Raw genomic sequence first — 23,239 nt, forward strand, 5'->3', positions numbered from 1 at the left:
TCAGATGGATAATATTTCTCTTTATTGGCCAGTTTGCCAGGTAGTAAAAATAATAATAACAACAATCAGAAAATGATATTCACTTTTAGATTAATCAAAGCAAGTGTAAATATTAAAGTGTTCATGGTGGGAAACCTATAAATACCTACTTCACTTATCATGATAAATAAGACCTCATCAAGAAAGAAGAACGAGTCTGCATGGAGTCTTAGGGCTCATTTTCATCATTCTCCTCAGGCTCATTAGACTTCAAGGCTTTTTGAACGTCACACTCAGCCTTCCTGGTAAAAGGCAGACATTGCCCAGGCCGGGTCTGATTGTGAGATTGCTGGCTGTGTGAAATTTTCCCCACGCTGAGCGAAGCACAAGCCAGGTCTTGTTTCCTGAGCGATGTTGTTTGAGTCGTCTCGTACAATTGACAGGATGCCACCAAAGGTTTTCCAATGTCCACCTGTTGGCTTTCCGTCTGCCGTTGCCCGCTGTCCATGTGAGTATAGTGTAGATCTATTCTGATAACCAGTGATTCCTAACAAAGATGAAAAATACTCAATCAGAAAGTCTTATTGTTCAAATTATTTGCCCCTCACTACGGAAAATGTACCTTAAGCTTTTGAAGTCCACACACTCGGAGAGTACAGTCTGGGTTGTCATTCCTTTCAAATACTATTGAGTCTGTGTCATACCACCCAAACCCAGAAAAAAGGTCTTCCATTGCCTTTAAAAAAAGAAATAGATTCAAGTTATACCACTAGATGCCAGTACAGAGCATACAATTCAACACACGTCTAATTGAGCAGAGTAAAATGAAACTTCCTATTTTGTGAGGCAGAAGTTTCATTTCTTTATATGGGCTTCCCAGAATTGTTAAAAATGAATGAATGGTCATTTTTGAGTCTTCTAATGGAAATTGGATTTCATCTACAGTGAGCTACGTAGAACATATAATAGTAGTCTAGTTGGCAAGCACACCGTAAACAAAATACAAAATATGTATTTGAATTTTAGCTTGTTTCATCATGAGGTGACTGAATAGTTGGAGTTGTCGGGGTTAGGGTCAGTGTTTTGGCAGTATAAGGTGTCTGTGTGTGTGGATATGGGGCAATATTTACAGGTATGCTACTCAGAGTGATGTTGCAGTTTTCCGTCTTGGGTCCTGTGCTTTTTATAACTCCAAAGGCCACCAAAACATTGGAAAACAATGCGGAAAAGCTGACTTCTACATCTACTCCACAAAGGAACATCATCTGCTTCTTCCTTGGTAGCACTGAAAAAACAACAACAGAATCTTGGTGAGATAAAATCATTTTGTAATTTATGAAATAAGATCCCCAGCAGGTTTAACACAAGATTAGACATTGTTAAAAAAAACTAAAAAGATGCTAGAAGGTCATTTTGATGATTTTCTCATCAATACATGGAATTTGTTTGGAAATATATTGTATTCTGGGTCGGATGATTCAAACATGCATGATTGTGATAACAGTTGGCTGAGAAACCTTATTATTATTATTATTATTTTTTTATCCCTTCAAATTATACAGGGTTGTTAACAACAGTCTTTACAGTTGCCCAATACAATTCAAAAATTTATTCATTTTAGCTTGACCTTACAGGACCTTAAAGGGGTTAGGTTCAGTGTGTTTTAGGAAGTCCCAAACAACTTTTTTTCCACATAATTAACATATAGCCCACACAAAAGGGAACCACTTTACAATGTTTCTTTATGAGGAAGTACTTTCCACATTTTTAAATAGAATATCACATGATATAGTGTAGGAGGAATAAGAAAAAAAGTGATCACTTTGACTCGAGGTGACATTAGACTGTGACGCACCGTTTGCTTGTCGCCAGCAAAAATCTCTCAAGTGGAATTCCTTTGTGTGGCCCACAGTCTGAATGGGATCTGCCAGGGATCGAGGTTCTTTTAGGGTGTGCTTGATTTCCACAGCCTGCTTGCCTGTGATCAGACAGTCCCGGCCTAAATCTGAGATGAAAAACAGGGTTGCCATGTTAACAATTCTGAGCTCACTATTAAGGTATACTGTATGTGTCGTATTGGCAAAGAATTACTTTGTGATCATACCTGTCAACCTCTGCCGATAACTGCCCTTATAAATGATTATGATTCCCCTTACAAACCCCCAAAAACCTTACAAACACCGTACGAGTCGTATGACTCGTACGGCGTTTGTAAGGTTTTTGGGGGGTTTGTAAGGGGAATCATAATCATTTATAAGGGCAGTTATCGGCAGAGGTTGACAGGTATGTAATGTGTTGTTGTAAATGGCAATCAATTGTTGCCAGCTCCACCCAGTCCAAACCAATTGGACGTCTAGTGTAGTCCATGGAAGCCAATGAGTTCATTTACAGCAGCACAAACAACAAAGAAACATCAGTGGAATAATAGTTGGACGTTGAATGTTAAACTCCTGAATGTAACTGCCTTGATTAGGCAACAGCAGTGTCTGTGAGGTTTAGAAAATATTTGTGGGATGCGCATGGTTGACTTTGAGGAAATGTGGGGAATTTGCCGAGGTGACTGATTCAACAAAAACGTTGAATGATTACAGAAAAATGAGGAAAGAAAAAAACTGAGAATAGCAAAGATCATGTCAAGTAGTAAAGGGATAAGATCCGTTCAAAATGAGGCAAAAGAAAATGAAAACAAAACTCATTTAAGGACCCATTACTTCCTTATTATTCAGAAGATAACCTTACAAAGATTAAAATACAATATTTGCCTGCTTGTAATTTTATAAGGGAATAAAATCCAAATAGTCTATTAAAAATAGTGTAATAGGATACATTTTCTCTATGTATGGTTATGAATTGTCATTTCAATTGTTTTAAATGTGTTGACGAGCTTGGGCAAAATATTTAGAAAGCCTCATTAAGTGTGCAAGCAAACTCATAAGACAGCGGGCAAGGGGGTGCCGTGCAAGAGTCCAAATGGACGAGCAGCTGTCTTGTGTTCGGTGGCGCTCGGGTTTCTCGCTGTGCAAGAGCCGACAGTGTGAATTTCCAGGGAATGAGGTCGCATGTTAAAACAAGCGGCTTCAAAAATGACATTTTCAGAGGCAGAAGTGAGAGACAAGCATTCTGAACCAATGGTAAATTGCTACACTAATAATAAATAATGACTCAACAGTAGTTATACCTATCATCAAGGCAAGGGGCCAGGAAGATAACAAATATTGTCTTTCAGAATATTTAACATGCCACGCTGTGTTGGTGAAAGTTCTTTTTCACATTGTTCTGCTTGTTTGACATTCTCACCCTCTGACACCTTCTCGAGGACATGTGTAACTTTCTCCGCTTCAAGAATGTGTTTGTTCAAATATTTGGTGAAGATTCCTGTACTTTTCCCTCCATCCTGGACTTCAAAAGCCTCCCCATCTTCACACCTGGATGGGGGCATTGATAAAATGTAATCCAAATGTTTTCAGATGTTCACAGCAACATAGTTCTCAAATGATTGCACCATAGTGAGTAGTGTATGTGTTTACGAAAATATTGAAATTTAGAAATCTACATACGTGGCATAACCATACACAGTATTCCCTTTTGGCTGTAGTGGCATGATGGTTGATTGTATGCACTGCGTTTTGTACCTTTAAGAAAAATTCAAACCAGTAAAACAAAAAAATACTCAGTTATACAAAGCCTAAAAACAGCCTAATCATATTAAAATAACCGACTTTTGACGAAAATGTACTTGACGTATTTTCCGGACCATAAATCACACTTTTTTTATAGTTTGGCTGGGCCTGCGAATAATATACGTCTTTTATTTTTTTCACTCTGACCACCAACAGCTTCTCATGTTGTGTTTAGACTATAATTACCCAACTCCTTTAAACTCCAATGTTTGTTCTGCTTCTGATAAATTAAAAAGCTGCCCCCTCAAAAAAAAAATCCTACTTATACTCCAGTGCAACTTATATATTTTTTCCTTTCATTGTACATTCTTTGGCTACTATGACTTATATTCCAGTGTGACTTATGTATATTTTTCTCCTTTCATTGTATATTCTTTGGCTAGTGAGACTTATACTCAAGTGTGACTTATAGTCTAAAAAATACAGTAAACAAAAACTGAAATCCTTGTAATGGTGGTTACCATTTACGGCAGGTATCCAGTAGGATAACATTCAGCGCAGTCTGTTGTTCTTGCATGCGGAGCATGACCCGTTGAACACACAAACAGTCTTCCGTTTGATAGGGTTGTGGAGCATCCACAGGCACCAAGTAGTTTCTCCCACCATGCTCGAACCCATGACCCGCGTAGTAGAAAAGGCCTGACAAGGGGGATGAAATATAGGTTGCTCAATTTCAACACCAAGTGTGAACACGTGCATCATATGAAGCCACTGGAGCGTTGCGAAAATTGAGACCGTGGTAAACAAATGCTCGTGTCTATGCTGCATGCTCTGTTACAAATGCATGTAAATGTCTTGTAAGAATGATGTGACTCCATAGCTCACCAACTTAACTTATTGCACAGTGTCAAAGTGGCGGCCCGGGGGCCAAATCTGGCCCGCCACATCATTTTGTGTGGTCCGGGAAAGTAAATCATGAGTGCCGACTTTCTGTTTTAGGATCAAATTAAAATGAAGAGTATAGATGTATATTCAATTTCCTGATTTCCCCCTTTTAAAATCAATAATTGTAATTTTTAATCCATTTTTTCTGTGTTTTTAGTTCAAAAATAATTTTGTAAAATCTAAAAATATATTAAAAAAACTCAAATAAACATTGTTTTAGATATATAAAAAACTGAATATTCAGGGCTTTTAATCCAGTTCTTTTAATCAATTTATTTAAAAAAAAAATCTAAATATTATATCTAAAATGGTCCGGCCCACGTGAAATCAAGTTGACGTTAAAGCGGCCCGCGAACCAACTTTAGTCTGACACCCTTGACTTATTGGCTGCCAACGACTGTGAAATACCTTCAATACATTTGAATTGGGAGGGTTGGCCACCCTTCCAGTTCAAATTTGTTATAATCAGGTACTGGCTCGTTTTGACTGAGTGATAAAGAAATATTTACCATAAACGCCTCTGTTCAGGAGCTGAAAAAACTTTTCCACAGTGGCCAGCATCTCTACCTTGGTGAGATCCAGAAGGGAGACTACTCGGAATCCCAGTTGCTGCAGGAGGTTGGCAAGCTCGTGAACATCCATCACCGGGGCCATTAAACCAGGGTGGTGGGAGTAATTCAAATTGCCGATAAGTAAGGCAACTTTGTCAACAGCTGAAACAAATTCAAATGAGTTCGATTTGAATTGTTGTATCGCAAAAAAAAAGCATAAATCCAGTTACCCCAATTTTTACCTTTGGTCGCTGATAGAGGGAGTTGATCATCTGGAACTAGATGAAAACAAAAGAAAACCCGACTCAGCATTTTGTTCAACAAAATGTGGCAATCACTTTTGTGATTTACATTGCACGCTAAACCTACTGCAAGAGAGAGACACAATGCTTGTAGTTTCACTTCACATTGGTCACCTCAGACACAATAACATTTGGATTCCAACAACTTCCTTTTTACATGATAGAAATGGGGAAAGTACCTTGAGCATAATGGAAACTAAAATTCTGAGTATTATATTCAGTTGGATTACGTGAATCCAAAGTTTTTCTCTAAGATTCGTGAAATTTTGGGGGAAACTAAGGAAGTGAAGTACTGTAAAGGAAAGATCACTTTTTTAATGAGTTTATTCTGTGACTTACCAACATCAACTTCAATGGGTTCACTCCATATCTCCTCCAGCGCATTAGAAATTGAACACAAGTACGTTCCCTTATCTTTGGCTGCAGCACGATCAATCTCCAAATAGAATAATAGATTACTCATTGGCCTCCAACATTAGGCTACATATTAACTGACAATTCAAGATGAATATATCAAGGATTGTGAGGTAACGTAAACTCATTACCGCACGGGCCATACATATTTCCTTACTTGTAGTGTGTCAGCAGTTTTTTTGGACAGCAAACATCCATTTCTGTACCACTGGTAGCCTGGGGCCGGGTTGCCAAAAGCAGTGCAACGAAGAGAAATTTTTCCACCTGATTGGACTGTCTGGGATTTCGGTTTGATGGCAATGCGGGGCTCGCCCTGCCACTGCAGTGGTAAACCTGACATGTTTTGAAAAAGAAATGAAGCCACGAGGGTATTAATAAAACATGAATGACACCTTTTTAATGGTGTATAAGCAGAATTCAAACACAGAATAGTTTGCCATTCATACCTAACGGATCAATGTCGAGCACCTTCACTTTCACCCACCTACTGAAGACCCAGTTGGATAAGTCATCATTCACCCGGCACACATAACAATGAGTTTTAATGGCTTCGATGATCAGATCTGCTTGATTTCCACCGTAAACCTTTGAGAAGAAAAAAAATCCATTATATACTCATTTACTGCAAGTGTATGTATGCCACTCAGAGTGTGTGCTGTGGTAGTTAGTAAAAGCAGAACATTTTATTAACCCTTTCAGCGACAGTGGTCATTACAGTGGACATCTATTTAATAGGTGGCAATTAAGACCATTATCCCTTTATAGAGGAAGTGTCTATTTTTGGTTAAAAAAAATGATACTTTTTGGTCGTTAAAATGTTTTAAATATTAGCAAATATTCATTGATTAATTACTTTTTCTCCGGTGCAGGGGCCTATCCCCAATCAAGTGTGGGCATTAGATGGTGATCACCCTGAATTTGTTGCCAGCCAATCGAAGGACACAAATGACGATCATAATTGTTTTAATTATTGACAATGCTGCTTTCGCCTGACTTTGGTGCAGGCTGCGTGGGTTCCATTCCCACTCCGGAGCGGTGTGATTGTTAGTGCGGATGCCTGTTTGTCGCTATGTGTGATCTATGACTGACCGGCGACCAGTTTACAGTGTAGTCCACCTTTCGCCCAAAGTCAGCTGGGATAGGCTCCAGCATCCCACGACCTTGAGAAGGATAAGCCGTGTTAAAAATGTATTAATGAATAATTATTCCAGCATTTTATATGATTTTTTTTCATTTAAAATTGTTATTATTCACATGCATGCTAGGCTGATTGGACACTCTAAATTGCCCCTAGGTATTGGTGTGAGTGTGCATGGCTGTCCATCTCCTTGTGCCCTTCGATCGGCTGGCCACCAATTCGGGGTGTCCCCCACCTCTGGCCCAGAGTCAGCTGGGATAGGCTCCAGCACCCCCGCGACCCTGATGAGGATAAAGCGGTTCAGAAAATGAATGAATGAATGTTAATAAGAAAATGAAATTAAAATGAACAAAAACAGAACTACACACTGGAATGAATGTTGATCAGCAAGTTCCATCATCTTCAAGTCAGGAAAGAAGGAGTTAGTTACTAACATTCCACAGGCCATCCCTGTTGTAATCCACACTAATTCCATATATTATGGTGTACCTCGTGATTATCACCATCATCATCATCTTGGATGAACCACTGGTACTTGAGGATGCCTGCAGCCACAGCACGTACACTCAATGTCACCTTGTAGTTTACAGGCACACACACTGAGTCTGGTTGGCGCTCTATGACAATTTCTGAAAATAGACAAGAAACACACTCATTCATCACCGTGGAAAACGTATGAATGCAAATTATAGAGCAAGAGCTCACTCACCTCCGGTCATTCTAGGAGGGGAATGGAACCACTCAATGCATTTCCTTCGTTTTATGCACGCTAGGTTCCCATCAGGTGCAATATTTACTGTAACGAAACGAGCCTGTCACTCTGTTAAAAAAGTACTTTAAGTTGTCCTTGAAGTCAGAAAAGATAAGAAATTATCGTTAGAGAAATCACTAACATTTATCAGTGCACTTTCTCTGTTTTAGCAGCAAAAAACTATTTAGATATGTTTTCGTTTTTATGTTCTTTTCTTTCGAATAGCGTAAATGTTGTGATTAGATGCATACCTGCCATCTGAGCCGTACCAGTAGCTGCCAGAGAATGATTTATGATTACAACTTCATCACTTAAATATTCTCAAATAAACCCTCCCCTCATTCCCGGAACAATTCTATACCGTAAAGCCAAAAGTTATAACGCAAAGGTCGGAATCTAAATCTGAATTTTATAATTTTAAGATATTAAAGTTTAGTTTTCAGATTAACTTGCCACGTTAAATAATATACTCTAAATATATCTCACCACTAAAATCAGCCAACCTTCAAATATAAGTTCACAGAAAAAAGCAGGGGGAAGCACTTTTTATATTACGGTAATACGCAATGACCTTAGTTTCCAGGCTGGGGCAGCAACAACAATGTAATTCAACCCATTTTTATTTCACCCTTTTTGTTTATCATTGTCACAAAATTATATCATCATTAATGATAGACACAGGGGTCTCCCTGAAATTCATTTTTCAACGTGGGATGTCTGCATTGTTTCTTATTTTCATATTTTTTCAAAGCCTCTGGCTTTAAACTAAATCAAACCAAATGTAAACTCATGTTTTTACAGGACTGTAAAGAAAAGGTGATAGAAAATACCCCAGTATTATCTGTATGTATATATCCATAACTGTCAATTGTGTTTATGAAGCAGATTTGGGTGTTAGCATGGAAATTTTTGAAAATGCTGATGATTTGTTAAAAGTTTACTCTATTTTCTGCCCTGCAGTATTATCACGAGAACCTTTACATTTGAAATAAAACACAATATTTCCAAATACTTCATTATTATGTTCCCTTATATTTGTCTCAATGTTATGAAATTTGAGTTGTATTTTATGTTTTCACCACGTCAAACCTCTTGAGCAAAGCACGTGGGTGAAATATAACCTGTCTATACGTCATCGATTGCAACCATCCATATGAGCCTTTTCTCCAACAAACATGTTTTCAAATGTTAAAATCATTTTCTGCACCAGACCAGACACTCTTTGACAACTCGTTTAGATAATTGTCTTGCAACTTCAAATATTGTTCCTGGATAAATACATAGACTTATTAATGAAATTTAAAGTGTACTTTTGGAAAATGTGATGTGCTCTTGCACCTATTTGGGGGGCGGCTAAAAATAGGCCCCTGCTGGCAACACATGCGGGCCTATGATAGGCAGCTCCGCAGGATTTCTTCACATACACGGACTCCCAAGAAATACAGACAACATCTCACTGGTAAGATGTAAGTAACGTTTATCCAGCAGACGTGTTCCCCCTCAAAATGAAGTAAGCATGTGAAGTTGTAGCATAATTTTTAAACACTTGTGTTTGATTACAACTTGATAAGTCAAGACTATTTATAACTTCCTCCAGTGCAAGTACTTTGACTGTTTAGAAAGGACATGCATGGACTCTGAAGTGTACTGACCTGTGCATGAATAATCATTCAAATACTTAAATTTTTTGTGTGTATTCCATCAATTTAAAGTTTTTTTTCTCGTTTTTCCAGGGAAATAATAAAGTTCAACTGTGATCCAAGGCTGGATGTTTTTGCTTTGACCAGTTGAGGACGAGACGAAGGACATTTTTGTCATTATTTTGTGGCAAAAAGAGTTTTTTGTTGTTGTTGTGAATTACTGCCAAGAACAATGACTTCCAGGAGGCCAATGACTCGCTCCTTTTCTGCCAACGGGAGGACAAGTAACCTCAGTGAAGAGGACAGCAGCTCCTCAAATGGCCGCACCGAAACCCGCAATAATTACCTCTCAAGTGTCAGGCCTGAAAACAGGTACTATTTAATTTATTTATACAACCACTCTGCATTATTGGTTTAAAAAACTATTCAATTATTGGTCCTAAATACAAAACAGCTGAATCTCGAATTTGAGATAAGGCACCCCCAAAAATAGACAATCCCACAAAATATTTTTATTTTGAAGAGGAGCAAAATCATCAGGCTTATTCTTATAAATGGGTTGATTGTAGAAATCTCAGTTATTGATTAACAACCCTGCATTTGCCTCCTCTCTGACTAGCTATTCAAGGTATTCTCACTACAGGCCAACGAGGTAATACATACTTTTCAAACATTCCTACAGACTAACAGCTTAACCATGCAATCTGGTGTACACCAAAATCAAACCTTCCCAAGTCTTAACAGCTGATGTAATTGTCCAGATTTGTCTAGTCCTGCATTCACTTTCAGTGACCAGCACCGATTTCAATGTTGCATTTACCATTCCTGTTTTCCCCGGTGTCCCGAAAGTCTCTGTCTCCACATTTATCCACTACCAGGAATGTCCATTAACGACTTCCCCTTAGTGAAAATCTACTACAGCACTGTGATGAGATTTCTAAAGCGAAAACATGTCTCTGTTTGAAAACTGTGATTCTTTGCAGGAGCACGTTATGCACTGTCATGGCCCAGCTTACCGAAGACATCCAACCATCATTCGAAACCACCTTAAAGCCAAAGGCTGTGTCTGAAAACTGTAACGTAAAGTTCACCTGTGTCGTAACAGGTAATTTAAGCTTCTTGTGTTATTGTGATAAGTAAAAATCATGATATATATACTTTTTTCCCATCTCCAGACAACACAAAGGAATTTACTGTATATAAAAAAGAACCCAAGTATATTCTTGTTGCAGTGTCAAAATAAAATAGTTTCATTTTCCCAGGTTATCCGGCCCCAGAATTGAAATGGTATAAAGATGATATGGAAATGGACCGTTACTGCGGACTCCCAAAATATGAGATCCTCAAAAATGGGAAGACTCACACACTTCATATTTACAAGTATGTGAGACGCAACTATTGAAGAATAAAAATCTATATTTCGTTGACTGAAAAGTTGTTTCTATCTCCAGTTGCACATTGGATGATGCAGCTATCTACCAGGTCTCAGCAAGCAACAGCAAAGGGATTGTCTCCTGCTCAGGGGTTTTGGAGGTGGGCACCATGAGTGAGTTCAAGATCCATCAAAGGTTCTTCGCAAAGCTGAAACAGAAAGCAGAAAAGAAGAGGAGAGAATTGGATGAGCACAACAAGAAGGAGGTTAATATCCAGACGGAGGAAATACAGGTTAGCCCAGAGCCTCCGCCAAGGAAACGGCCAATCCCACCACCAGAGCCGGTCCTAGCAGCGAATGAAGCTGAAGCTGTTGAGCAGCTGAGGGCTTCTGGAGAATCCAACGGGGTTTGCCGTGATGTCAAAGAAACAGCCTCTTCAATATCATCGGACAATAGTCTGAAGGAGAACGTGCCGGCCTTTGAGGATCTTGTGGCCAAAAAGAAAGCAAAGATCACAAATGGCGTAGATGCCGGCGCTAACGCTGCCACAAGCAGCAGCAGTAGAGACCATGTGATCGCAAATGGAGTTGAAAACAGTTACGACGGTGGAATTGGTCTGGCGCAATTTTTATCAGAGACTCTCCAGTCGCAGACTGCTGAAGACATCGAGGACTCATCCAAACTGGAAAACCCACAGGAGATGGACGTATGTATTGAAAATGAAGGAAGGAGTGAGAAGCTAGCAGTTGAAAAGAAAGAGCATGAAAGCACAAAAGAAGACAATTCAAATCCAGAAAATGAAGGATTACAAGAAGTGTCACATCAGGCAGAAAATTCCAAACATCCCAGAAAGGGAGTCAAGGATCATGAGCATCATAACATTCAGTCATCCATATCCACCATGTTGCACTCCGTCAAAGATTTCTTTTTTGGGAAGGGGAAGAGGGACTCCTATGAAGACTTGGAAAACAAAGAGAAAGAATGTGAGCAGAATACCAAATCCATTAAATCTTCACAATCACAAACACCGCCATCCTATCGGCTGTACAAAAAGCATAGGGCAGAAGTTGACAAAGCTCCCACGGACCAAAATGTACCCATGGAAATTGATACGTCAAAAGAACAATCAAAGTCCATTGAGGTAGACCAACCCTCGGTGTCGAAGAAACTCTCGACAGCAGAAGAACGTAATGTGAACGGTGCTGTAAAGTCAGCAGCTATTGAATTACCCCCCGGCAGCATTGAAGAGCCTACGAGACAAAGTAAGCAAGAAACTGGGCATCAGGGAGAAAACGTGGAGCTACCAGGGAGTGAGCGGCTCCTCGGCCCAAGTCAACAAACGTCGTACTCCGGTCTTCAAGTTCTTACTGAGGTATGTAGAGGTCTAGGAAAGCAGCTGGTTGCCACTTGACTTGAAAGTTATATTTAGATCGCATTTGCTAGACAAGATATAGTGAGCAAGCCATGGCAAGGGTGAATCACTAGCCGTTTTCACTATGAAACTTTTCGACCAGTGGCTTTTCACAAAAGAGAGAACATGGCTAAAGGGTGGTGGTCACACTGTGCTAACAGAGAATGCAATCGATACAATGAGACAGCTTTCCCATTGGAAAGTGCTTTCCCGCATTTGCATCATCAAACCGCCGCAAACCTAACAAGTTTCAAAGAAAAGAGGAACCGTAAAAGCAGATCACTCTGCGATGTTTTAACGGGGGTGGGGGATGTCATGTATCTTCACAGCAGAGTGTAAAAAATATTGGGCAACATCCCTTTTATTGGCTGTGCTCAGCGAGACGGCAGTGCGTCAGAGGGCATACTGAAACCCAAATGCCAATGGGAGCTCTCACGTTACGTCGAGGCTTTGTACAAACTGTCTGAGGGCAAGTGGAGTGACTTTTGTGGCAGGTCTCAGCCTATGAAGGAAGGTCTTGTCACGTTTAACAAATTCAATGCTTTCAACCCCAACGACCCCGTAGTATCCAAGAGGCTAAAAATAAACCTCAATGTACAGAGGCCAATATTTCTCTTATCAGGGATCAACATGGAGAGTTATGCATTGAGATTATAACCCAACCATAGCAGCTAAAACAGCAATGGATAGTTGGTAGTGGTTTTCAACAAATTGTCCTTTTCTATCTCAATTGCTTCACTAATGCTTTTGTGACATACTATGCAGGGTGTAACACTTTCTTTCAATAATGTTGTCATTAACCGACATTTTAAATAAGGATGGAAATAGTACTACACTAAAACAGATTAGTAGGTTAGTAGGTGATGTTGTCTAAATGATTTTATTTATTTTTCTTAAATGCTGTGTTTTTGAGTCATTTGAGTAAACTAGCTAATTTGTGCAGTGAATAGGTGACCTTACTGACCACTCTTAGCATGTGACACGTGGGAAGAGGAACTGAATTCATTTGGGTCAAAATAGAGCCAGTTGTTATGCGGAACTACTAACATTTGTCAAATTATGGTGGAAGGCAATAGAAACAAGCTCACTTGAGTGAGTGGAGGAAGTGGATTTCTTTATCGTTGACATCAGTTCCCTTTATAAAAAGGGCTTACTTCTTTTTTTGGTTTGACTAAGTTTGTCGTCATGAGGCTGTGTGAAGCTTTTTTAACAATGATTACATTCAAAGAATTTGACCTGCACACAGAAGCAGAAAAGGAAAAAAACAAACTAAACACCACACACTGTCTGTCTGCGTCTGCACTGCAATTGTATTTTTTTTTTTTCCTGACACACTTGTTTCCACGATGTTATGAATCGTTTTAAAATGGACTTTTTGTGATCAGGTGAAATAAGCATTTCCATCTCTAACTAAACTGCAGTTCATTTAATCTTTCTTTGTTTAATAAGCACACACCTGCACAAAACGTTTAAGAATTCCCCTCATTAGAGGCCAAAGTAACTTTAGAGCTGACAAAAGCACTTCAAATAACTTTAATTCCTCAAGTTCCATACTTTTTCCTACTTGTAATTGTCATTTCTTTTAACCACAGCTAGAAGATAAAGGATTTATAATCAGACAAATCTCGCCAAACAACAAATGGCCTGTCTTTACTAAGTAACAGTTTGTAAGTTTTTTTTGGGCTGTGCAAACAGTCAGCAATTACGTTGCATGAGATCAATAAGGTCTTGGAAATAACTGGTGGTGGTGGACTTTTGGCTTTAGACAGGTCATAAAACACGAGAATATATTAAACTTTTATTTTTTTAATAGTTATTTTTCTCTTAACAGACTGTTTTTTTTTCATTCTAAGCCATGTGAATTCATTTTATTATCATCTAAGAAGGTAAAAAAAAAAATGTATATATAATTTGCATGGGACTGATATGCTTTCCTTGATCCCCATCAGGCTAAAGAGAAACAAACTGGGGTGGTCCCAAGTCTGGAGGTGGTACGTTCACCAGCAGCTGATACCCTGGTGGCTTCCACAAAGCAGCATTGCCCCGCTGCAGAAGTTCCATCGTCACCCAGACGAAATAAGACTCTGCCGCACACCAGCCGAAGTTTTCATCAGCAATCTACCCTTTTAAAAATTAACCAAGCCCCGCCCCTTAATGTTACCTCAGCTACAGAAACTAGTAACCTTTGTGTGAGACCCAGCGAGACTTTACAAGCGGAAGAAATGACTGCTGACAAGGTGGATAGCCGCATTCAACCTCACAAAGAGGTGAAATATGCAACCTCAACCAAGAAGTTAGACGTAAAAAGTGAAGAAAAATCAAAAGAACTGACACGCACCGGTGCAAACAGACCCAAATCGGCTGTATTAACCCCACCCTTAATAGAAAAAGCTAAACCTGACATAGATGTGAACTGCCCTTCCAAAAAGTTATGTGTGGAAAACAAGGAGAACTTAAAAGAAATATCTCATCCTTTACCAAGCAAACCTGAGGTGGCTGTATTAATACCACCTTTGATAGAAGAGGTTAAACCTGAAGAAAAAGTAAAGCACCCCACCAAGAAAGGTGTGGAAACTAAGGTGAGATTAAAAGAGCTACCCCGTCCTGATATAAACAAACCAGGCATGGTTGTACTTACGCCATCTTTGCTAGAAGAGGGTAAACCTGACAAAGAGGCAAAGCACCCTTCTCAGAAATTTGTGAAAATTGAAGAGAAATTAAAAGAGCGACCCCAACCTGAACCTGAGATAAACAAACCTGAGATAGCTGTAGTTACAGTGAAAGAGGCCAAATCGGATAAAGTGGCAAACAATACTTCCAAGAAAGGTGTGGAAATGGAAGAGAAATTGAAAGAGCTAACACATTCTGATATAATCAGACCCAAGGTATTAACACCGCTTTCGTCAAAAAAGGCAGTCACAATGAGAGAAATGAAAGCATCCGATCAGACATTTATGCCTCAGAGGGAAGCACATAGCCTGCAGATAGAGAACACAAAAGAGATTGTTGAAAGTGTTAAAGCATCCGATCAAAGACTTGTTTCTAATTTGGAGGAAAATGAATTACAGAGCGATAAGGCAAAAGACATTGATCAAAGTGTTACAGTAAGTCAGGAAATGAATGTAGGGCTTCTACCTAATGCGGCCCCTAAGATGGTTGACCCAAAAAAGTGGTCTGAATCTACACCTCTGTTAGCAGATGAAAGTAAAAAGGACTCAAGTCAGAGAATACCACAGAGTCAAGAGTCCCGTTTTGAAAGTCAAGAGAAAAGACAGGAAACGATGGAAGCAGCCACTGATGCTCTAGAAAAAGCTTTAGAAGAAAATCAGAACAATCTGAAGGGAAAAAAGCTTTCTACTGCACAGCGTATTGAAACTAACAACCACCTGTCAGAAATGGGGGCAGAAAAGAAAGCACCAGCAGTAGAATATGATTTGGACAAGGAGTCGGCCAAGATTTCAACAGATAAGATGGATAAAGAAATTAAAGTTAGTGTTTTGGAAGATGCTTCAAACGTGGTACATCAAGCCCATAATAACAAACAGCAATATCCATCAGAAAAGGTTGGACACTTGTCAATGCGTATTGAGGACGCAGCACATATCAACACGAATGAACATATGGCTGTCCCAAGCATTGACGTAATAGGGCCTCGACGCAAACAAAGTACTCTTCCGCTCACTATATTAGTACTCAAGAAGATTGAATCAGAGCCAAGTATTTTAGAAAAGCATTTAAAACCACAAACTAAAGCCATGAACATTGATTCCTCAGGTTTATTGCCAAATAAGAAAACCTCACCCACAGATAAACCGCAGGAACCTCTGCATTCAGATGAAAAGACAAAAACAATTGCAGAGGAACAGACAAGCACAAAAGATAGTCCACGGCAGCCTCGGGTGGACAATACGAATATTCCACAAATTAATGTTTCATGCAGCGATGACAAGGAAGATCATAAAATCAAAACCACCCATGTCCTGGATTCTCTGCAGCCCTTAGAAACATCAACAGTGCCTTTGTTTGTTGTGCCGCCAATATCTGTCACTTGTCACGAGAATGAGAGTGAACAAAGGAAGCCCACTCAAAATGAGTGGACAGAAACTGAAACCTCAATGGTCACACAAAGTGCCACTGGTAGTGACACCGCAGTTATAGCTGGAAAACCCCAAGACGTGACAGAACATAATCTACCAGAGAGCATTTCTTCCATACCAAATGAAAATGTGCTACAAAAGAAAATCACAGAAGACAGAATTTCCCATGAAATTCTAAAAGCAACACCCTTAAAACAGGTTAAGACTGACACTTCCGGGACTGTTGAAGACCTCCTCAGAAACAGAGCCCCGGTTGAGAGACTCACACAGAAACCCCCTGCCCACCCACCACTGAGCCCCGGCAGTATCCGTAAATTCATGGCCAGGGCTGCCGCAGAACTTGAAAGCGATGCTGGGATGACGGTCCCTGTGATTACGGTGGATGACCGTCAGAATGACAAAGCGGACGAGGACATGAGCGGCGGATCGACACCGACCTCATCGTTGTCCTGCGAAAGCAGCCCGAGGCTGAAACGAAGGGACAGTCTTACGCTCATACGCTCTGCCACGCCTGAGGAGTTGGCTTCAGGAGCCCGCCGCAAGATCTTCATGCCTAAACCTAAAGAAGACGTGGACACCGCTCCTGGTGTACTGGAAGCTCAAAACAAGAAGGAGAGCCCCTACATGTCCCCAAGCCAGGCCCGTAGAGCGGCATTGCTCCAAGCCCCCGTGGGACAAAACACCCCCCCAATGGAGAGGCGCTCGCCACTCATGAATCGCAGGAAAGCTACGCTGGAGGTACCCAAGGTGGTGGAGGAGCCAGCCAAGGAGGAGCTGGTTAAGGCTGTAAAAGAGGAGAAAGTTGAGGAAAAGAAGTTTGACCCTCTGAAAGGTAAGAGCCGCACCATCCAATCGCTGAGAGCTCATTGTCGGAGTTCCAGGTTTTTTGTGTGTGGTGTTAGCAGGTTATACATGTACATGGCCCCATTTAAAAACATGCACATTAATTATAGCCTCTAAAGGTCAGAAGGTACGAATCTATGTCTACAGGCTAACGTACGCCCCCTATGGTTGACTGGTGATGACTCCGAGGCTTTGAGTCAATTTAGGGAGGCTCAAGCTCACCTGCTACAGTAAAAACTGCAAATATTGGAGAATAATATTAGATTTTAGAAGCGAGGAAATGTGGTATTCTGCTGTTAGCAAATGCTGGTATTAATGCAGAAGGATTCTTTTAATCAGAGTGGCTGTTCGGTAGTGTCTATATTTCTGTTTGCGGCCATGTGCCAACAGCTCCACAGGTCATCCGTAAGATCCGAGGAGAACCTTTCCCCGATGCCTCCGGACACCTGAAGCTCTGGTGCCAGTTTTTCAACGTGCTGTCCGACTCCACAGTCAAATGGTTCAGGGATGAAGAGGAAATACTGGAGGTCAAGAGAAGGTAGATGGACCTCGTCCATCGACACCATGAACGCAGATCAACACAGCCGAGTTGTTGACCAAATGGCATCTCTGTGTTATTATTCATGGGATGAAGGGACATGATGTCTGGCAATAAAGCTGTGCTGATATAAAGCAAATGATTCTACGAGGATTAAGATGAGGATTTATTTACTTAGAGAGCACACATGGCCTTCTGTCATTCTCAGATTCTCGGAGCGCAGATTTTTACAGCTCATGTGACTGTTAACCTCACAGCTGTGACACGGAAACTGGCTAGACGCAAGACCTGTAATATGACACAATATTTTCCCCATCTCCGGGGACATTAAAGTCTATATATATTCACTTTTGATTGCTATATCCGAAGCAGGTTGCCACCTGTCACCCCCTCTGTGTTATAGTGACACCTTTTGCCCTTATCTGGTCACTGACTCCTTCTAACAGGCTGGCACGGATTGTTTTGTTTGTTGTCTTGAAGTGCAGGGGATGAGACTCAAGTCGCACTAGCTATCGTTCTGGCAGCAAGCCAAGACTGCGGCGTGTACGGGTGCACCATTAAGAACGAGTACGGCACCGACACCACCGACTTCCTCCTCAGCGTGGACAGTAAGATGTAACAAGAACTCTCAATCTGGTCATAAATCATTATTTTCTAAAACACGTCTTTCTTTTTCGACAGTTCTGTCTGAAATCCTTCTCAGAGATGCCTTGGAAGGTAACTATTAGATCTTCAAATTGTTATTTTTAATTTAACCAGTGCAATTCGGCACCTTACCCATGGATTGCTGTGTTGTACAACTGGGCGGTTTGTTATTTGTCATGCATATAAATCACCTACCGCCATTAACAACGATAGATGAGAAAAGGGCAGGATTGGATTGGAGTTAGGAAAGTGGTCAGCATGGACGCCTCACAGATTTAAGGTTCAAATCTGAACTCCCGCATTACTTGTGGGCACTTCATCTTTCAGTTGGAGAGGAGATCGAGATGACACCATTGCTGTTCACCAAAGGCCTCGCCAACTCCGGTAACTGGGGCGACAAATATTTTGGTCGCATCGTGACCGAGATGGCAAACATCGGCGAAGGTTGCAGCCATAAAGCCAGTAGAGTGAAAGTCATCTACGGCCTGAATCCTATCTATGAGTCGGGAAGTACGTGCATCATCAAGGTTCCAAACCCAATCCCCTATGGGACCAAGCAAGATAACAATCTTATAGATAGAAATCTAGAAATGACAAAACAGGTGAGTAAACGGTTATATATCTGCAGATGAAATTCACATGATTAGTTTTGACTTGATTTCTTCTTCCAGGAATGTAAAACCCAGAACATAATCCGAGAATATTGTAAAATCTTTGCGGCTGAGGCAAGAGTAATAGAAAACTTTGGCCCTTCACTAGAGTAAGTTACAGTAATTACCTTGAAAAAAGATTCACTCTTAACCAGGGGTCACCATCTGTTTTTCGTGTCTCCATCCTCACCTGAATCAAATGATCAACTCCTAAGCAATCTCTCTGGAAGCCTGCTAAAGATCCTGGTTATTTAGTTCAGGTGTGTTGGAGAATGGAGATAGGGAAAACAGACTGCATAGCTGCCTTCAAGGACCGAAGTTGGTGTTTTCAACTATTTTGTACCCTAAGTATGCTTTATCTGTTCTCCCCTCAGAGTAATTCCTCAGTACCTCATGTACCGTCCTGCCAACTCTGTGCCATATGCCACAGTGGAAGTTGACTTAGAAGGGGCCTTCCTCAAGTATTCTGCGACAGATGCTAAAGGCAACGTGATTGTGCAAAGTGCCACTGAGATGGAACAAAAATGCAGCACTTTCCAGCACTGGATTTACCAGTGGACCCACAGCAATTTGCTGATTACCCGCATGGAAGGTACGCCCCACAATTACAATGACAGATTCTATTAAAAAAATAACCAGAGACGCCCAGTTATGAACAGTAAAGAACGCCCTGTTTTGTGTGTAATATCCTAGAGTTGTCTGAATCACATTTATACTATGTTCTGTTTTTTGGGCAGGTGTTGGAACGAAGATTACGAATATTAGAGTAGTGACCAAGACAAAGGGGTTTGATGATATATTTTAAGATTCACAAATGTTTTTGGATTTGCTTTCTTTTGACATGGCTGCTATTCAAAACTCTGTTATTCTGTTTCAGGTACCAAGGCTTAACAGAATGTGGTTCTCCAGAGATTTTTGAGCATTTCCCAACGGTCCACCAGTGCAACTACTATTGCGGACTCCTCGGCCTGCGCCCAATCAAAACTCAGGACCAGACCAACAAGGTAAAGGGCTCCAGGAGCCCTAATCTCAACCGCAAGTTGACCCCAGGGTCCGGCAGCCCGCAGCTGCACCGTAAAGGGCTTAGCCCACAGATGGCTCGGAAGGCTAATGTGAGTCCAAAGGTGACAAGGAAAGTCCAGGAGACAGAGGACAATGATTCAAAAGGCCAACTTAAGCCTGCAGAAACTACAGAGGCTCTTGAAATGAGGTAGGAGAGTGTTTTAGGTGTTTCTTTCTTGTAGAAATACACAAAGAACAAGACTTTTTTGCCATTAAAAAGACTATGAAGACCTGCTAGTAAGTTGACTACAATATAAAATTGTGCACAGTTGGTGCCAAATTGAAAATGGACTTAACTCTTGGGCTCCATTCGATGTTAGGCTACTGATTTTATCACAAACACGTGCCTTGGAGTCTTATCAGCTCCCTATGTGGACTCTCAGCAGTACAGAAATAACAAGTGATCTATCAGAAAAACAACTGTTATGTTGAAGGCGTGTTTTTTTGCTGGTGTTTTTCTTTCTTTTTTTTAATGTAAAGATGTTCCATTTTGTCCACAACGGTTGTCCAACGCATTGCATGCCGGTGATCTGTGAAGCAAAGTATGTGCGCAGGGAAATTGTTTGATTTTAATGTTTTTTCAGCACAACAAATTGCTTAAAAGCAGATAGCAAATCTGATCTTGCACTGTTCCATTCAGCCCAATGAAAAGTTGTAATACTGACACTTTACGAGGTACGCCTGCACAATACAATGTTTGTACTTGATAGCACTCAGTTTTGAGGCATTCATGTATTCTTGAAAAAGGAATGACTTTTCTTTTGTGGGGCATGCGGTTAATTAAGCAAATCAATCCTCCAAATTGACTTTAATCTCATTAAATGAAAAACTACGTATATTCATATATTAGCCAAAAGAAATGTACTTTAACACATTAAAAAAAATATCTGTGATGCATTGAACCACAGGTGGCTCGGCGGGCAAGTGGTTAGCGCGTCGGCCTCACAGTTCTGGGGACGAACTTGCGTGGGTTTTCTCCGGGTACTCCGGTTTCCTCCCACGTCCCAAAAACGTGCAGGGTAGGCTGGTTGAGTTCTCTAAATTTCCCTTAGGCATGAGTGTGAGCGTGAATGGTTGTCCGTCTCTTTGCTGGGATAGGCTCCAGCACCCCCCGCGACCCTTGTGAGGATAAGCGGTTCAGAAAATGAATGATTGAATGCATTGAACCACTGAAAACTGAACGGCAGGTGCAGATTTACCTGATGTTGTGCTCAGTGAATGTATTGGTGTGCACAAATAATTATGTTCAGTCATTTCTGCTTCAGGAGTTTGCTTGCTTTCAACAATTGTCAAAATGACAGACACGCCATTGTCATTTTTAACCACGAAATGTCTCTGACAGTATTGAGGCAGCAGTAACCCAAAAGCTGCTGTTTCAGCGGGACGCTCTTATCTGGAGCCGACCCATGAACATGCTGGGCAAAGTAGGCAAAAGAGCACACTTAGGAGTGGAGAGAGTTATGTGTAACAATGGAGTCATTCGCTTTTTAAATATTAAAAACACAATTGACCTGGATCAATCTGAAAGGAACAGATTGGGTTTGGATTGTTTGTTAACGCTCAGTGGGAGTTAGCAGTTTGCTTCAAAAACAACATATTTTGCAATTGCATGGGAAAACAGTGAGAAAGTGAGCATCGGATGAGAGTTAAAACAGTTAATGCAAACTTTGTTAACAAAAAGACGCAATATTGTAAAAATGTGTCAGCGAGTGAGTTCAATACAAAGTATTACAGTATGTTAATTAAGTGTCCCACCATGTCAAACTAATATCTTTTCTATTTTTAATAAAAATGTGAAATGTGTTTCATGTGTATGATTCATATGTCAGTCTACATTTTTATACAGAACAGCCATCATCTTAATAATCCATTCAAAAAAGATGATTTGAATTTTTTTGGCCTATTTACATTAATCAAAACAGCTAATGCCAGTGAGTTCCCTGAGGTATTTTTCCTTTAACGCTCAACACAATGAAATTCAACTTCATAATTCATTTACAATATAATACATGCCAGTTATACTGTACAGCTCTCTTAAAACATACTACAGTATGTAATACACTTTGGGGGGGATCTAATAGTTGGCAAAAAACTAGGTTTGTGTGTACTTTTCATATCTTCTGGACTCTTCTCTACGTATTAAACCTACTAGTGCAGCGAGTAAAAAAGTGCCTTTATAAAGCTGAATCTTCTAAAAAGCTTCATATTGAATACCAGAAGGGTAAAGTTTAGAAAATATATTCCCACTATGCTATAGTCTTAAAATCTATGTACATACGTGGAAACCAGTGTAACTGAACTACTAAAAAAGGATACCAAAATGGTCTTCCTTTACATACAAAGTGCCTCTTGGGAGACGCCACAGCACTGACAGCATTTTGCCAAATAATAAGTGGCATTTGCGATGGTGCTCCATGTGCCTTCAAATAAGATGCTCCCATTGTTCACAGTACTGGGGAAAAAAATCAAAAGTTACATGACAAGTCAGTATTTCTAAGTTGTTATTCAAATAAATATAGCTTACAGGTCTTGAAGACTGGAATTTCACCTTTGCAAGAATTTGGAATATTAACTTTCAATTAAATTTAACCACACAGATAAATTCTTTTTTTTAACAAAGATATTTTATACTACATTTCATCCTAGCTAAAACTAGATATTCTAATGAATATTGTATTGATGGAAGAATATTTCAAAAGAATAATTCATCTTCCAAAGCTAAACTTGCTAAAATTTTGGGTAACAGTGTCCGCTACCTACTGCCCAGTGTTGGCTGGGATTGGCTCCAGCACCCCCGCAGCCCTCGGAAAATGAATGAATCATTGAAAGGAGTCTGATAACCTGTTATCTGTTAATGTTCGTTCAAGTGGAAGTAGTCTAACTGTTAATCTAATCGTTAAATGAATCTAATCGTTTGGATCCGAAGTAGTAACCTACTTTTCGAAGAGATCATTGCAGCAGCTCTGCAGATTCACATCTGTACTGTTGGTAACAGATTCGCTGATCAACTTCAGACAATCGAGCGGAGGAACAAATAAGATCCCTTGCAAGAGGTTAAAAAACGTGAGCAAAATTTGAAAAAAAAGATGAGTTTTGAAGAAGCATGAGATTCAAGAGCAACCTACCCGCTATGCAAGCATTGACAAGCGAGACGCACGTGGCTGTGATCATGGATCGCAACACTAAAGCTGAGACATCACTTCTTCTAGATGGGCATATAGAGGCTTAGGTAAGAGAAAATGCTCAGTGTCAAATATCAGTACAGCAACAGCATGCTGGT

General features: G+C 40.3%; 3 protein-coding genes across 4 annotated transcripts in view; 1 reads left to right on the forward strand and 2 right to left on the reverse strand.

Moving 5' to 3' along the window:
• On the reverse strand, window positions 1–11,911 carry malt3 (MALT paracaspase 3). 2 transcript variants are annotated; one of them, XM_077596180.1, is made up of 15 exons: window positions 7,952–11,911; window positions 7,659–7,745; window positions 7,439–7,578; window positions 6,258–6,396; window positions 5,969–6,144; window positions 5,737–5,833; window positions 5,338–5,373; window positions 5,054–5,257; window positions 4,121–4,298; window positions 3,537–3,611; window positions 3,277–3,404; window positions 1,835–1,984; window positions 1,110–1,264; window positions 602–715; window positions 1–526 (listed from the first exon to the last, which is right to left on the reverse strand). In XM_077596180.1, the coding sequence occupies exons 1-15, from the start codon at window positions 7,956–7,958 to the stop codon at window positions 209–211; spliced, it is 2,004 nt and encodes a 667-aa protein (XP_077452306.1). In that variant the 5' UTR covers window positions 7,959–11,911; the 3' UTR covers window positions 1–208. The 2 variants fall into 2 exon arrangements, with proteins under 2 accessions (XP_077452306.1, XP_077452307.1); XM_077596181.1 differs by having other exon boundaries at window positions 7,659–7,795; window positions 7,952–11,909.
• On the forward strand, window positions 9,573–21,719 carry alpk3a (alpha-kinase 3a). Its single transcript, XM_077595203.1, has 13 exons — window positions 9,573–9,712; window positions 10,324–10,445; window positions 10,603–10,720; window positions 10,792–12,085; window positions 14,074–17,053; window positions 17,455–17,602; window positions 18,083–18,210; window positions 18,284–18,319; window positions 18,575–18,849; window positions 18,919–19,007; window positions 19,272–19,489; window positions 19,635–19,683; window positions 19,775–21,719. The coding sequence occupies exons 1-13, from the start codon at window positions 9,573–9,575 to the stop codon at window positions 20,109–20,111; spliced, it is 5,934 nt and encodes a 1,977-aa protein (XP_077451329.1). The 3' UTR covers window positions 20,112–21,719.
• Window positions 16,959–23,239, reverse strand: part of slc28a1 (solute carrier family 28 member 1) — an 11,254-nt gene continuing 4,973 nt past the window's right edge. The window contains exons 16-19 of the mRNA XM_077596183.1: window positions 23,085–23,183; window positions 22,897–23,002; window positions 22,276–22,411; window positions 16,959–17,005 (exon numbers count right to left, since the gene is read on the reverse strand). Of these exons, the coding sequence (XP_077452309.1) occupies window positions 22,291–22,411; window positions 22,897–23,002; window positions 23,085–23,183 (326 nt within the window). The 3' untranslated portion in view covers window positions 16,959–17,005; window positions 22,276–22,290. The remainder of the gene's footprint in view (window positions 17,006–22,275; window positions 22,412–22,896; window positions 23,003–23,084; window positions 23,184–23,239) is intronic.

Source organism: Stigmatopora argus, chromosome 3 (assembly GCF_051989625.1).
Source record: "Stigmatopora argus isolate UIUO_Sarg chromosome 3, RoL_Sarg_1.0, whole genome shotgun sequence".
NCBI lineage: Eukaryota > Metazoa > Chordata > Actinopteri > Syngnathiformes > Syngnathidae > Stigmatopora > Stigmatopora argus.

What these genes read in the sequence shown, in the direction of transcription:
- malt3 (XM_077596180.1), bottom strand. An exon ending in ATGATGGTGATAATCACGAG is followed by an intron (nt 6,397 to 7,438) that starts GTACACCATAAT and finishes TTCTTCTCAAAG; the next exon opens with GTTTACGGTGGAAATCAAGC. An exon ending in AAACTGCTGACACACTACAA is followed by an intron (nt 5,834 to 5,968) that starts GTAAGGAAATAT and finishes TTCTATTTGGAG; the next exon opens with ATTGATCGTGCTGCAGCCAA.
- alpk3a (XM_077595203.1), top strand. Translation starts at nt 9,573, where the DNA reads ATGACTTCCAGGAGGCCAATGACTCGCTCCTTTTCTGCCAACGGGAGG. An exon ending in CTTCCTCCTCAGCGTGGACA is followed by an intron (nt 18,211 to 18,283) that starts GTAAGATGTAAC and finishes CTTTTTCGACAG; the next exon opens with TTCTGTCTGAAATCCTTCTC. An exon ending in TCTCAGAGATGCCTTGGAAG is followed by an intron (nt 18,320 to 18,574) that starts GTAACTATTAGA and finishes TTCATCTTTCAG; the next exon opens with TTGGAGAGGAGATCGAGATG.